General features: G+C 41.7%; 1 protein-coding gene across 2 annotated transcripts in view; it reads right to left on the reverse strand.

Annotated features, from left to right (window-relative positions):
- Window positions 1-116: 116 nt before the first annotated feature.
- The window catches only part of MAP3K15 (mitogen-activated protein kinase kinase kinase 15), an 83,807-nt gene continuing 69,269 nt past the window's right edge, over window positions 117-14,654 (reverse strand). For both annotated transcript variants that reach the window (XM_040091157.1, XM_040091164.1), the window contains exons 19-29: window positions 12,914-13,071; window positions 9,582-9,765; window positions 6,968-7,154; window positions 6,122-6,296; window positions 4,260-4,445; window positions 3,736-3,841; window positions 2,476-2,686; window positions 1,537-1,649; window positions 1,277-1,374; window positions 1,098-1,174; window positions 117-606 (exon numbers count right to left, since the gene is read on the reverse strand). In XM_040091157.1, the coding sequence (XP_039947091.1) occupies window positions 492-606; window positions 1,098-1,174; window positions 1,277-1,374; window positions 1,537-1,649; window positions 2,476-2,686; window positions 3,736-3,841; window positions 4,260-4,445; window positions 6,122-6,296; window positions 6,968-7,154; window positions 9,582-9,765; window positions 12,914-13,071 (1,610 nt within the window). In that variant the 3' untranslated portion in view covers window positions 117-491. The remainder of the gene's footprint in view (window positions 607-1,097; window positions 1,175-1,276; window positions 1,375-1,536; window positions 1,650-2,475; window positions 2,687-3,735; window positions 3,842-4,259; window positions 4,446-6,121; window positions 6,297-6,967; window positions 7,155-9,581; window positions 9,766-12,913; window positions 13,072-14,654) is intronic.

Below are 14,654 nucleotides of genomic sequence, written 5' to 3' on the forward strand. Positions count from 1 at the left end.
TAATGGTCTGTTTGCTTTGTTTCATGAACTCTTTCCCAGAAACCCCACCAAAAATGTCATTTACGTGCTCTGGTTTTGCTGCAGTAAAGTCATTGACTGAAAACATCACACCAGGCTTTTCTCAGTAGTTCAATGAGAGTAGCTTTAATACAAAAAGCTGTACAAATCCATCTACAGCGAGGTGACATGCTCTGGCATATCCCCTCCCTGCTCAAACTCTCAGCCAGCAGAACTGTAATACATTGTAAGTTCACAGTTTTCACAATGCTGAAGCACATTCAGGTGGGTGTTTTCTCAGCTACTGTTTGGCATTACATTGACAGGCACTGTATGCATTAGTCTTGTCATAAATAAATGCATTGACACTGACTTAAAAGCTGTTACTGTGTATGACACTGATGCTCAAACAAGCTACATAACTGTGCAAAACCTGCATGGCCACTGTACATATAAATATATACATCTAATAATTTAGGTGCTGGGAATGTATTTCATTTGCTTATTCCCGTTTTGTGTTCTTCCAAAGCATTGACCTGCGCTGAGGTCTTGCCAGATGTTTGGCGGTGGTTTAGGATTGCATTCCAGATTCTGCAGCGAAGACCACCCCTGCATGAAGGGAAATGGAGAACAGTTAGGGAAAACTCCCTCGTCTCTACTGCCTTAAAGTGAGCAGGAAGTAAATCCTAGAAATCCCAAGGATAGACCAGTTATGACAGTACATAGCAAACTACATTATCTATGATTATAGCTAAAACTCCTTCCAGGTCAGCCAGGGGTTAACAGAATGATGATAAAAGGACCAGAATCAATGGGTAGGAAAAATAAATTCTTCATGCCTGTTTTTCATATGACATCATCGTGAAGGGTGCAGAAAAAGGTCCCAACCTTGATAAATGCCAAAGCAGATGGCTCGAAGCATCGTCGGTGTAGTTGTGTCAGTTAAGATGTGAAAACTTTTAACAGAAAATCTGAGATGAAACTGATGGCAGTTGCCCCTGAACTGTCACTGACCTCTTTGAATAACCAAACTTTAAAAAGGTTTTTAACAAAATATGTTAATTAAGCTCTTAAAAATGAACTAAATAGTGTTTTCTTACCGCAGCTGAAGATACCACAAGTCATCTTTGGTGATATCATTAAGGACAGCACTTAGTGTGTAATCTTCTTCAGCAAACTAAAAGGCAAATTTATTAGTAAGTAAAGATTCCTTCTTTGAAACCCAGCTGCTAATTATGACAAAAATTATGGGTTTTTTTAAATGTGATTTTATTTTTACCCTCTTAATGGTATCCAAGTCTGCTCCTTGTTGTTTCAGCCAGTTCATGAGCTCAGGGTCTGCATTCGCTCTAAAAGTTGCTGCAGTCCACTGGGAATCTTTAATAGAAAACAAAGGTTAATACACCTCAAAACTAAGGCAAAAGTGATTGTTTTCAGGTAACCGAAGCTTAAGCTTATGGTTTTGCATCCTTACAACAAACACATGATCCCATATCTTGTGTAGCTGCAGTATCTTAATTCTGCAGTATCTCCTCATACCTTTGGGTTTAAGTTTTGATTGAAGCAAGTTTAATTCCTGAGTCTTCTGCTCCAAAGATTGTCGTAAGAGGGCCTGATACTCTTTCTCCTTCTGAACAAGCTTTTCCAAAAGCCTCGTAACATATAAGGGAGATCAAACACAACCACACTGAGAATAAATCTAACTAAAAAAATTATCATTTTTAATGAGTACCACAAGACAGAGGTGTTTGTGAGGTACTGTTGTAAGTGACATCTCTAATGGCTTAGAGATTTCACTTTGGTTGCCTGAGACTCTGGGGTGCCACTTGAAGGCTTTCACCTGCAGAATTTAGTAAATAGCTCGTAAATTCTGTTCCTACAGTTTTGCAGCCTCCCTGGGCAGAGTTGCTGCCTTTATACTGTAATTTACTACAGAACAATGTAACACTGATGTTTTACCAGGGACTTTCTGATCACAGATTTACATCATATCCACAAAGAAGAATGGGAACTTCAGCTGTTAACATGCTGGCAGCGGCCTACACATGTGACCCATGAGAAACAGGGAGGGTTCTGCTGAGCTCTGCTGGTGCTCAGGGGGGAGCCTGTCCTGTCAGAGCTGCTCTGGCCTCTCCTTGCAGGAACAGCTTTGAAGCACTGACACCAAGGCAGGGCGCATCCAAGGAGTAGGAAGGAAACTGGCACAAACCCAATTATTTCACCACAGAAATCCAATGCGACATTTTGCAATTAACAGATTAATTACACAGAAACAAAAGCTGTACTGAAGGATGCTCAGTTGCCATACTGCACTGCCAGTGTATTCTAAATGCACTCGTGCTCCTGGAAGGCTTTATCACAAGGCAATAGGTGAGCAGTACTTATGGGTATGTATGTACTCATCAGTGCAGAAAGCGCGGTGTGAGAGCTTTTCAACGACTGCCTGAACATGCAACAGAGTCCTTACAGGAGGGTTACCTTAAGGTGTCGTGTTTTAGTCTGCTCAGCTCCTGGCTGAGCTGCTGCTGAGCCTCGTGTGACACCACAGAGCTGAGGGTGCTGACCCCCGACGTGATGGCAGCGTCCTCTGCCCCGTTTGGTTCAGAGGGCTGGAAACTCTCCTCCACTTCATCAGCGTCCTTGTCCCCACCTTCAGTTTCTGATGCTGGCTCAAAGTGAGTGCGAAGCTCTGACAAAAGGAAAGAGGGGAAGAACAAGACTTTTTTGGTAATTCTGTCTTCAAAGGTTGTGCAGTTTGTTCTTTGCTGCTGTGGGTGGGGGAGACTTTGCATAATGTGCTTTAATGCAACATTGAGCAGGGGGTAGTGAAGCCTTGTGTGAGCTGCAGCAGAGGTTCTCTGGCATTGGTTCTAGAATGAGCAATGCACCAGCAGAGGCAGAGCTGTAGGCCATCGTTGTAGTGGGGACCGAATACCATGAGATGAGTAATAAGGTGTTTTCCCTAATGCCCTAGGCCAAAGAGTGTACAAAGCATTCCTCTTTTCCAGGGGGAATTTCTAGCCCCAGTTCTCAGAACTTGCTGCAGGTGGCCACCCTTACTACCAAAGAACAGTTGCAATTTCTCTCATACAAAGTCCTAAAAAATTTGGCCAATTTGGCTTTAAAGGCCACGGCAACTTTGGACTGCCACTAAGTCTCTCAGAACATTCCTATACTGGAAGGGGTGCTCAGCATTTTAAACAGTTACAAAACTACTTGCATATTTCCAACTCATTCCTAGACAGTACTTAGACATTTATCTTCCTCCTTCTGGTGATCTTCTCTGTTGTCCAGATTCATCCTCTTCCTCATATTAATGCACTCCCTTCTACATATCTGTTCCATAGCTCATTAATTTTTCAGAACACCAGACCTGTGCAGTGTTACCGACCCTGGATGTCATTAACATGTACAGAATAATTTTCTTTCTTACTAGAAAATCTCCAGCTTGGGCTGAATTTAATTTGCCTTTTTTGTCATGGTTGGACCACACTGGGGGTACAGAACCACTGGTTATCTCCTCATTATGTGCTTTTGTACTGCAAGTACAGCATTAATCCTCCACATCAACACTTCTTTCTCTGCAACACTGACTCCCTGGTTTTTGATGAGTGGCACATGGGGTGCAGTGGCATGCTGAAAGAGTAAACATCTGAACTGTTCCATTTGCTACAGCTCTTTGATATGTGGAATACCTTTTTTTTAAGAAAAGGATTCTTTTCAGCTGCTTAGATTTACCTGGAATAAGAATAGTGACTGCTGCTTGGACTGCACGGCGGATGATGTTATCCATTGCAAACATCCAATGGGGTCTTATTAAGTGATTTCTTAATACTTTGTTCACCTGCAAAAATACCAGCAAACATAATTTGCCCACACCTTAGGAAAGAGAATCTTATTTTCCAATAGTCATAGTAAGCTTTATAAGGTAAAAAACTGCAAGCAGCACTAAAAGCTTCCCACCTTTCAAAGTTTAAACAACAGATTTGACAGTTTTAGGCTACAGCTTTCAAACTATTTCAAACCAGACTGAGACATTCAAACTCTTCTACAGTACAAGGCAGGAGAGGAGTGAGGAACAGTGGGGAAGCTGCAAACCGCTGGGATGAGCTTTGTCCAGGAGCAATCTGAGGTAGTGGAAGGTGTCTCTGCCCATGGAAGGGGGGGCTGGAAATAGATGGTCTTTCATGTCTCTTCCAACCTAAACTGTTCTGTGGTGTTTCAAAGAGTTCCTTTGCCCCTGCACCAGGAAAGGATCTCACCGCATCCTGGAATCCAAACAGCACCAGGTGAATCTGATTGATGGAAGTGCTGTCAAAATCCAAATCCATTTTCAATTTGGATATTGTAGAAGCCATCACTCTCTGCTCAGGAGAATGTATGAAGTCCCTTAAAATCCCAATAATCTGCTTGATGTGGTCCACTGAAAGTTGCAGTTCTTCAGAGCTCTGGAGAAAAGATAAAGAATGTATATCAAATGAATCCCAGAGTCTTTAAACATCTATTTAGTAGCATTAATATTCTTAGGGTAACGTAGCTTTGCTTATGTATATTTCACATTGATGAACAGAATCACAGAACTTTTGTTTCTGCAGTCTCCAGTTGTTATCTTCTCTTAAAAAAAAATTTAAAAATTAAGGACCAATTTCTGTCTTCAAAAAAACCCTGTAAATCTACTGCTACTGTGGCTGTCACAAAGGGAAGAGGTTCCAAATTATATCTACACATTCCTGCAATGTACTGCAGAGGGCAGCCCTCCTCCATAAAAACAGCAAAATGAGTCGCTAAGAGACCCAATTTTTTTAGATGCTATCCGTTCAATAAGCTGAATCTGGACTTCTATCTAATCATGCAACATTTGATTTCCTTAGGAAAAAAATATGCTTATATATGCATTTATCCCAAGTCAGAAAAAGGTCTAAAATGACACAATGATTCACCAGTGTTTATTCTATGACTTTCAGTCCATAACCCCCACTGTTAAAGCCATCCAAATGTCTGTAAGAGCTACCTCTGTAATTAAAAGGTAAAGGGAGCATTACATAAATTATGGAAAAGAGATGATTACAGCTCTGCTACAAAACAGCTGGAGACCGAACCAAGACTTGCTGCTTCTAAATAATCCTTCATTGTGGAAAATACTTGGAGCCCTGGTTATTTCTGACTCTGAATTTTAATTGTTTGTAAAGCTACCAGCTGTTTTGCAGTTTAAGCTCAGATCAGAAATGTACCTGTAGAGCCCACAGGAGCCCCTGTGCTGGTTTGCTGGGGAAGGGAGCACAGGGAGCAGCAAGCCCTGGGCAGAGCTGACCATGGAGCAAGCAGGGCTTGAGAGCCGAGCCACAAATGTCAACAGCTGGCTGGGGACACCACACCAAGAGTCAGCATGCTCCCCTTTGTGGGAGTGCAGGCCCGGTGAAAAACCATAGCTTTAGTAAGAATAAATGATGGGAAAATGTCACAGACAAGAGTGCTGGAGATTGCCCAAAAAATCACTGACAAGGGTATGAGCAAGAGTCAGATTCATCACAGAGAGGTACATCAGAAACAGACATTAAGAAGAAAAGGCTGTTACAGGTGTGTGGCAATATTTGGCTGTGCATGAACCTTTCTATGATTTTTTCTTGCTCCTCTTCATAGTAACTAAACCTTCCCATCCCACCTTTCCCTCTGCAGAAAATCTACCTTAGCTTTTTTAAAATTCACATACTGCAATCTTGGCACCTAGCTAACAAACAAAGCTAAAAATTGTTAATCAGGTCTCTACCTTTAAAGCAGAATATACTTATTACTATGTGGTGTTCTAACTCCATGTCCTTAAAAGCCAAAAGAAAAGACAATATCAAAACCACCCAACCCACCAACCTCAGCCCTCCACAGTCCCACATCAAAAGCCCAAACCTCTCTCTCATATAAAATCAAGAGCCCATTAGCAGCCAAAAGGTTGTTTGCTACCCATTCACACAACAGCAAACAGCTCACACAGTTACAAGCCTCAGAGATTAAATTTACTCAGAAGGAACAATCCAAGCACCTTCATTTATTCATTTTTCAGAACAGGAATACGACTTGGCTCATTATTTTCCCTTTGACATGAGAAAAAGGTGAGCTGAAGTGAAATTACCTGTGCAATACACTCCTGCAAATTGGAAGCAACTTTATCCTGTTCTTCCTTCAGGATTTTATAGAGGATTGCTCGGCGCTCGCTGTCCTTGCGCAGCAGGAACAGCCCAGAATCCCTGTCCTCCACGGATGGCGACGTGCTCCTGTCCTCCGAGGCCGAGCCCTCGTCAGGGACGCTGTGGCAGCCACAGGCACGAGAGACACCTCAGCATTAGCACAGGGCTGCCAGAAGGGACCCTTCTGGGGTTAAAAGCTCAGTTCAAACTGCAGCAGCAGGCTGATCAGGCTGGTAAATGCTAATTTTGAGATGGAAGATGGCTCAGATCCTCTGCTGACTCAAAACCCACATGGCTGATTTCCCCCTGCTAAGAAGCTGGCATTAATGTCAGTTTTGGGGAGGAAAGCTGAAACTATTAATTTTTTTCAAGACCCTTATTGTAACATACTCATTTGAAAGTGTTGCCTTCTACTTTGTGAGAAGCAGAACTTCTGCGTCTGTACTTCTGTATTTCTGCGTCTCCTTTTCCCCGTTTTGTCATGAGCACGTGGAAGGGTCAAATCCTCACTTAACTCTGAAATCTATACCCACTCAGTCAATAAGACCACTGACTTATACTTGCTGGACAAAGGAAAGTGTTTAAGTACATGGAAACCTTAAAGGAGATTGATTGCCCATTATTCAATATAGACAACGTTTACATTAGCTGGTAATCTGTCTATGCAACTTGCTGAATAACACATGTGCTTACCTAACCATTATGTGGAAAAATTGCCCTCAGATATAATATAATGTGAATTAAATCCACAGACTCCCTCAATGGTGACAAGTGAGAAGCAAATACTTTACCTTAGTAAATGAGAAATGGGATGCTTTGTCTGAATCTCTGAAATCTCTGAAATGGATCTCTTTGGCCTTTCGAAAAACACATCCTGCTGTATATCGGAGTCTGGTGAAACAGAGCCGTGCTCGCTGCTGCTACTGCCAGCCTGCTCGCCATGGACGGGCAGTGGGAGGGATGTGCTCCGATTATAATCTAGAACAGACGTGGTAAAATGTGAGACAGAACCAGGCCAAAAAGGGCAACGTGCTTTAAACATGTCATCATCTTCACTGATAGCAAGAACTCATTTTGCAAAATGGCTGAGGGAGAAGTAACCTTGTTGATAAAAAGCAGGAACACAGAAACACAACTCAAAATCATTGCATGCATTAGCAATAAAAGGCTTTAACAAGTTAACTGCTAAACCCAAAGACAGCACAGACACTCAGAGGAAATGCCACTTTGCTACCCTCTCTCGCACATACACACAGTCCCCCTTGGTGATGGCCCCACAAAGTGGCTCAAATGCACATGAGCAGTTTAAAGAATTGAACTGAACCAAGAAGTTCATCTGCTGCTCCCCCACAGCCGTCTCTCTAAGCAGAGAGCACTCTACTACGTGTCCTCCTCACCTCTGTGTTAATGGGCATCAAACTGTCCTCTCCACACCTGAGATACCTGCCTCACTCACGTGTGCCCCTGCCCTTAGCAAGAACTCTCCCTCTCAGCACTGGCCTGAAGGAAATCTCCTGTCCCTTTCCAATTCATCTTGAAAGTAAGAAAAAAAAATTTTAAAAAACCAAAGCAAAACAAAACACCAAACCAATCCAGATGTTGAGAACTTGCTGTAATCCTGACTGCCAGTTTGCAGCTGTGTGGCAGGAAAGGCAAAGAAGTTCTCTCAACCCAAGGTGAACATATTCACATTTAAAAGTTCAAAGGTTTTTGATGCTTGCCACTACAAATTCTCAGAAGGGAGGGAGGGAGAGAGCTAGGAGTTGAAAGTTGTTCAGAAAGCTCTGACATGCTCCATGGTACATGACTGATGTTCAAATGGCTGAGATTAAAGTCACAAAAATGAAACAATATATGTCACCTCGTGAAACCTAGTGCAAGGCATCTCAGCCGGACAGAAAATTGAGAGCTTCTGTCCCAAGAGTAAGGGCTGAGATTTGTTCTGGGCTGCCTTTATTACTGGAAAGAAAAAAGAGATAGGGATGGGATGGAAAGATGGGGACAAAACTGAAGAAATCTGAGGTGAGAGAAACAAGAGAGGAAGAAGATGGTGAACTGCTGCAGCTGGGACTGCGGTAACTGCTGGGCCAGGACCAGCCTTGGGCCACCAAACTCCCCCTGGGGATGGCTGCAGCAGCCAGCACAGCTCTGCCCAGCTCTGGCACCGAGAATCAATCACACACAGCTGCTGCCAGGTGCCTCTCCCTCTCCTCACCCACTGCACAGCCCTCACAACATTTGCCCACTGTGCTCGTGTCCATGGCCAGCACTGCGCTGTACCAGCTCCATAACCTCAGCAATGAGTAGAAGAAGAGCAGAAAGGAGGAAGGCAGGAGGAGGGAGGGCACCTCCCCTGATATTGGACAAAGAGCCTGTTGCTCCTGAAGCTGCTATCAAGGCAAGCTCCACACTTTCTAACATCATGCAAATTTTTCAGGAAGACATACTCAAGAAAGAGCTGAAAGGCCACAAGAGAAGATGGCTGGTGCTGGACAGAAAGCTTACAGCATGCCAACAGCTCCTGCACGCCACTGCCCTGCAGAGCAGTAGGAGCTCTCCTGTTTTCCCAGCGTCACTGCAGGGACTGGAGTTCTGTTCTCAGCTCCCCCCAGGATAACAGGTGATGCCCATTTCCTTAACGAAACCGATTCAGCTGGATGGTATAAATTCCTTGCTACTTGTTCCCTTCAGAATTCCATTCTTTCAAAAGTTATTTGTTGAGAGGGGAAAAGCTCAAATAGGAAGAACTTCAATTTGCATTGGGAGTGTGTGTGTGTGCAGACAGGTAAAAGAAGCAGCAAGACCAATGGCTTTCCCTGTTTTGAAACAGACAGTTCCTTAAAATGATTTATTTGGCAAGTCTATATTAAGGTTCCTTATCTTAGCACTGAGAAAGTGTCTGACGTATTTGGAGGGGAGGGAAGAAGAAGCGTGCTATGCAGATAAAACAACCCACTAGACAGCTACTTCAGCATCTTTGTGCCAAATTTCAGTGTTATAAATCAAGTTTGAAAATGCTGACCCAAACACCAAATAGACCCACATTTTCAGGTGTCAAACACCTACTCTAAATGCAGAACTGCTTCGAAAAGTCTTCATCAAATGTCACTCTTCTAATTTGCATTTACTACAAATGAGGCATTTATTTCTGGGGAGAGGAAAAATTACCTTGGGAGGTTTAAGCAAGAAAAACACAAAATAAGCAAGGCACTTTATTTTCTGGGAATTATTAAATTTAAATATGTATAATCACAAATCACAGACATTTTCAATAGCTGAGTTCCTGCTGTTTTCCTGGCATAAGAAAATGTCTTTCAGAAAAGAAAGTGCTTAATGATTCCAATCTTTTATATTATATAACACTTAATGATGATGTTGACTTGGATTTGGCTGATAATTCCTTACCTGAAGGCTTGAATGCAATTTTGCTTTTCTTGCCCTTGTTCACTTGCTTCAGGAAAGAATCTCTCAGCAAATCAGAGGCTGTAACACGTTTACTAGGATCAGGTTCAAAACAGAGCAAAATAAAGGCCTTTGTTTCAGCAGACACTGATTCTGGAATTTCAGGATGAATCTTAAACATCCCAACCTGCAGGTAAAACACAAATACTAGTTATTTTTATGAAACAACTTCAAGGAGACCAAAGCTCTTATAATACGTTCGCTCACACTTCTCCTCACTCTTGTAGAAAGGGAGTGATCCAGGTACCCACATAAAGCAATGAAGTGACAACAAATCCTGTTTTATTTCATGGCAAACACGGTGTAAATATCCATGTGATATTACACAAAGGTCAAGGTATGGATGTATCCAATCACCTGCTTTCAGGCAATCCTGGGATCTGGGCATTCTGGACACCAAGCGTTTCAAATACTCCTCTGACCAGCCACAAACGCCTGCAGCTATTGCACAGGCTTCCCATCACCCCTGCTCAGAGCTGTGTCTCTCAGTTGCTGATTCCTCCAGCACGTTTGTGCCCAAGAACAGCAATAATTTCCTCCCCTAGCACCGACAGCCTGGGGCTGCACCTGTTCTGCTCCTGCCACTGCCAAATTTCCTTGCACAAACATGCACAATGACCTTGCCAGACCTTGTCACCACCCCCGCTCTCAGGCCAGATGTCTTCTCCAGTCTTTCAGTGATGTTTAATTGAAAATCACATGATGTCCAAAGGTTTAACAAGATCCTTGTTAAAGCATTCTTTAAGTAATGTCTCTTACTTTAAGTCATTACTTAAAAGAATCTCTTTTAAGTCTCTGTCTTTAAGTAATAAAAAATGTGCTTCTACAGGTTGCTCCCCAGTGATTTTTCCAGCTCCTCACTGCCTTCTTAATCTCTAATGTCAATCTGGTGGAACTGTTTAGAAGCCAGAGCTGTATAACCTGTGTGTACTGTATGCACATGCCTGGAGAGATTATGGTTTGTAGTCTCAGCATCTTTACACAAACCACATCCTGGAGAACAAGCACAAAGATAGTGTCCACAAGGGAGACAGTAGCCCAGCAGTTGAACAAGTGCCATCTGCTTTCAAATAATCTCATTACAGAGCTGCATTAACACACTGTGGCACATTCATAATACTGGTTCAGCTTCAACACAAGCTGGAGCAGAAATTGCTGAGCAGTCCTGCTTCTGTTTGAATGACAGTGCAGTAATAAAATGCTAATAGGGCTTTTAAGGCCTTCCAAACCATGATCCTAAGCACATTCAAGACTCAGTGTTGCAAACTGGCAACACTCTGGTGCCAGGTTTCACTCTTATGCACTAAGCAAAAATCTAGGAAAATCCCGTATCAGGATCAGGAAGTTTGAAAGCTTGTCTCTGATCTTATCTCTGTTGCTCAAGGGGATTAAGTTTTTGTCACAACCACCTGCAAATTCTGTGGCAACAAGAGTGTACTTTGTCTCCACTGAATGCCATTTGTTTGTGCTCTTTTCACAGAGACACAGATGCACACGTTCTGTGCTCACAGGATAAATGCCACGCAATGCACACCCAGCCAGGACCTATCCAGTTCTTGGTTTACTACAGCCCCTTTTCTCCACTTGGTCCAGCTCTTTGGTCATTTGCAATTTCTAAAGTGACTGCACAGGGAGACTCAGACCTTCCCTCTCCTCACCTGCCCTATGCACAACAGAGCGTTCCTGTGTGGAGGTGGGGACCTCAAAAGTTCGATATTCCATGTTTTCCAGACTTCTTTTCACGTGCTTGCCCAGCCAGCCTGCTTCAAATCCAGCTTCCAGCTTGCTTACTTTCATTACACAGAAAAAGAAAACACGGTTTGTAACCTATGGTGCCTAACAAGACACAATTCCAAACAGGTCCCAGCAGAGCCAAGGAAGAGGAAACTAAACCAGATGCCTGCCTGTAGTACATTAACACAGTCTGCAACAAGAATGCTAAAAACTTTCAATAAACTGTGCTGAAAAGTAAGATGTGTAACTCACTGAACAGTTCAACTGCATGCCAGGTACATAAGATGAAAAGCACCTGCCAGCAGAATTATATCTGACATTTACAGTGATGTGGAAAATAGTCTTTTTCCGTGGCTCCCTCAGGAAAGCTTTAGGGAGCCAAGCCACGTTCACCCAGGCAGCTTCTTTTGAGGTATTCCACAAGTTGACAGCACCAAAGGGACCTATTATACCACTGAAATAACTGTATCAAAACCCAGAATCATCCCTTTTTTTGCCTTTTAGCAGTGGGGCATGGGACAACTCACAGGCCCAGTATGACATGTGGCATTACATGCCATGCTGAACTACAGCCCAGATTTCTGTACCTATTGATAAAGATCTGATTTTGCCACCATGGTTGTATTAATGATGATACTAATGCTCACACAGTGGATTTCAACAAGATACATGAAAAAAATACAACACTGGTAATTTAAAGCAGTTTGCTGGGTTATGAATGGGATATTTTCCCCACTATAAGAATGAGAATTCTCAAGCATAACTGAAAACTTAGGTGCTTTATTAACAGTCTACTGCAAGCTGATGAAAAGAACCAAAAATTTTCAGTCTACTTATTTGACACATAATAGTTGTTACACTCCTGTTAGTTACAGAGCTAGAACAAGTAATTTTTTTAAACCTTTTATAATCACTTATTATTACTATCTGAAGAATTCTCAAGTGTTAATTTTTGCACTTGAAAACAGATACAATAAGAGAAACAATGCAATAGAGACAACAGCATACTGAGGAGGTAGCTATGACCTGAAGGACTTGGAATGCAAAACACAGAGTATTTTATTCCTTTAATACATACTGGAAATCCTGGAAAGCTATTCCCCTGCCCTTTTCCACCACACCTTCCTGCATCTAAGTCGCAGAGACTGGGCCTTTAAGAGGTTTTCCTTCGGGAAGGAAGCTTATAAAAATTACTTTAAGGAGCAGAAATAACTTGTTCGTCATTACTGGGGAGAGTGGTTACACGAAGGAAATCATACACCAAGAGCAGGAGATGAAAAAAATAACACAGAGGATATTAGTTTTCATAAGTCTTCACTCATTTTTTAGATTGCTGCTCTGAGTCATGACCTATTTCCAGCACAAAAATAACTGATCACCCCCTAGAGCAATACAGCTTAGAAAAGGGAGGGATCTTTCAGCAAGAATTAAAAACACAGGTCAGACTGCAGCTTTGTGCAAATGTCATTACCAATTAATATTACAAAATTAAGCTATATCTGAAAATGCATCAACTCTAAAGCAAAAAAAGCTTAATTTACTTTAAACATTGCAGCTTGAGGCTCCCCTAGCTCATGAAATGGAGGTTTGCCTGTTGCCATCTCAATAATGGTACAGCCCAGGGACCAGATGTCAGCTGGAGCACCATATCCTCGTGGTCCTTTATCGATGATTTCTGGAGCCATGTACTGCAAGGTTCCTGGTCAGAACAAAACCAGCAGTCAAGTGTATATTCTTCATTCTTATTAAGGAGGATTAACACAACACTCAGCAAGCCAAAATTTGTCAAATGCAACCTGTATAGCCAAATACCTTGTCTCACATACCAGCACTGAGAACTAGACAAGAGCTTATGTTAGAACACCTTTTTTATAAACTATCTTTTTGCCCCTCCTTTCTAACACAAGGTTGCAAACCGCTGAAAGTCTATTCACATAATCCAATAGCTTCCCCAGAAAATAAAATTCTATCACATTTTTGCAGACACCAAGTTTTAGAGATTATGCATGTGAGAGATGGCAAAATCTGATAATTGACAGATAATATTCATGAGAATTTTTCATATTTTACCCCAATAATGAGAACATTAGTGACGGAACTTCAAATAGTTCATCTGAAAAAAAGCTGTTTTTGCAAATATAGAGCAATAAATAAGGCAATCAATCACAGTTTCCCTTGAATTCCAGGATGTCTTGGATGTGCTTGAGATTTCTGACATCCAAGGTTAGCAAACCAAAAATGAAAAAAAACAAACAACCCCAAATCCGAAACAAACAACCAAACCAAACAAACAAAACCAAAAAAAAGAGAAAAACCAACCAACAAAAAACAAAACCAAAACAAACAAAAAAACCCACAAACAAAAAACCCCAAACCAAACCAAACCAACCCAACCAACCAACCAAAAAAAAAACCCAAACCAAAACAACCCAACCAAACCACCAACCGGTTAGAATTTCTGAAGTTATACATATTGACAAAATAAGATCTTGCCTGTAGACAATCTGAGTGTAATACTAGTAATAATAGTGACAAAGAACAGTACAGTAAAAATTAAATAAAAGATGGTCAATTTGGTACCACTGTTACTGAACCATTCACTAACACAGCTATTGAGGTCTTTACAGGAAGAGCCCACACCACCACCAGCAGAAACCTCTGTATGTTCAGAGTGTTTTGGACACCACAGTTTTTTCTCCACCTGAATTTCTATCAGCTTTGTTATGACATTTTAAAATCAAATTATTTTTCTTCTTAGGAATGCAATAAAACTACAGTGAGGTAGAGCTGTGAACTATGAAGTAATGGACATATGGTGAAGATAAAAGGGTATCATATGTTGACTGAGTGTGACTGCTGCAGAATGAAGGTCCAAGCCACAGCTTTACCCTCAGGCTTGTGTCTTGAATGGAGGGATGTAATGTGACCACATATTCATTTTTTAATGCGGAGTTTCCCCTTTTGCTCAGCAATTTTTGTTTCCCCTGAATATTACAAGTCTTTAAAACCTTGTTCTATTGAAAGCTGTTCTGTAACACTTCAACCTAAAATTTTCAAGTAAACTGTTCTTTTTACTGTTGTTAACCAGTTGGTTGGGCTTTATAATTAATACCTCAAAACTGAAATTGTTCACAAGTTTGAGTTTGGTTTTCTGCACTATTAAAATACATCTAGAAAGTGTGCTTGTGTACTAATAACAAGACTGTTAAATGAAAAAGTTGCTAAATTCAAGTGTTTCCGGATGTAATTGCAATAATCAATTGCTACTTAATGAACACTTCG

The sequence above is a fragment of the Hirundo rustica genome, chromosome 2 (genome assembly GCF_015227805.2).
Source record: "Hirundo rustica isolate bHirRus1 chromosome 2, bHirRus1.pri.v3, whole genome shotgun sequence".
In the NCBI taxonomy this organism is placed as follows: domain Eukaryota; kingdom Metazoa; phylum Chordata; class Aves; order Passeriformes; family Hirundinidae; genus Hirundo; species Hirundo rustica.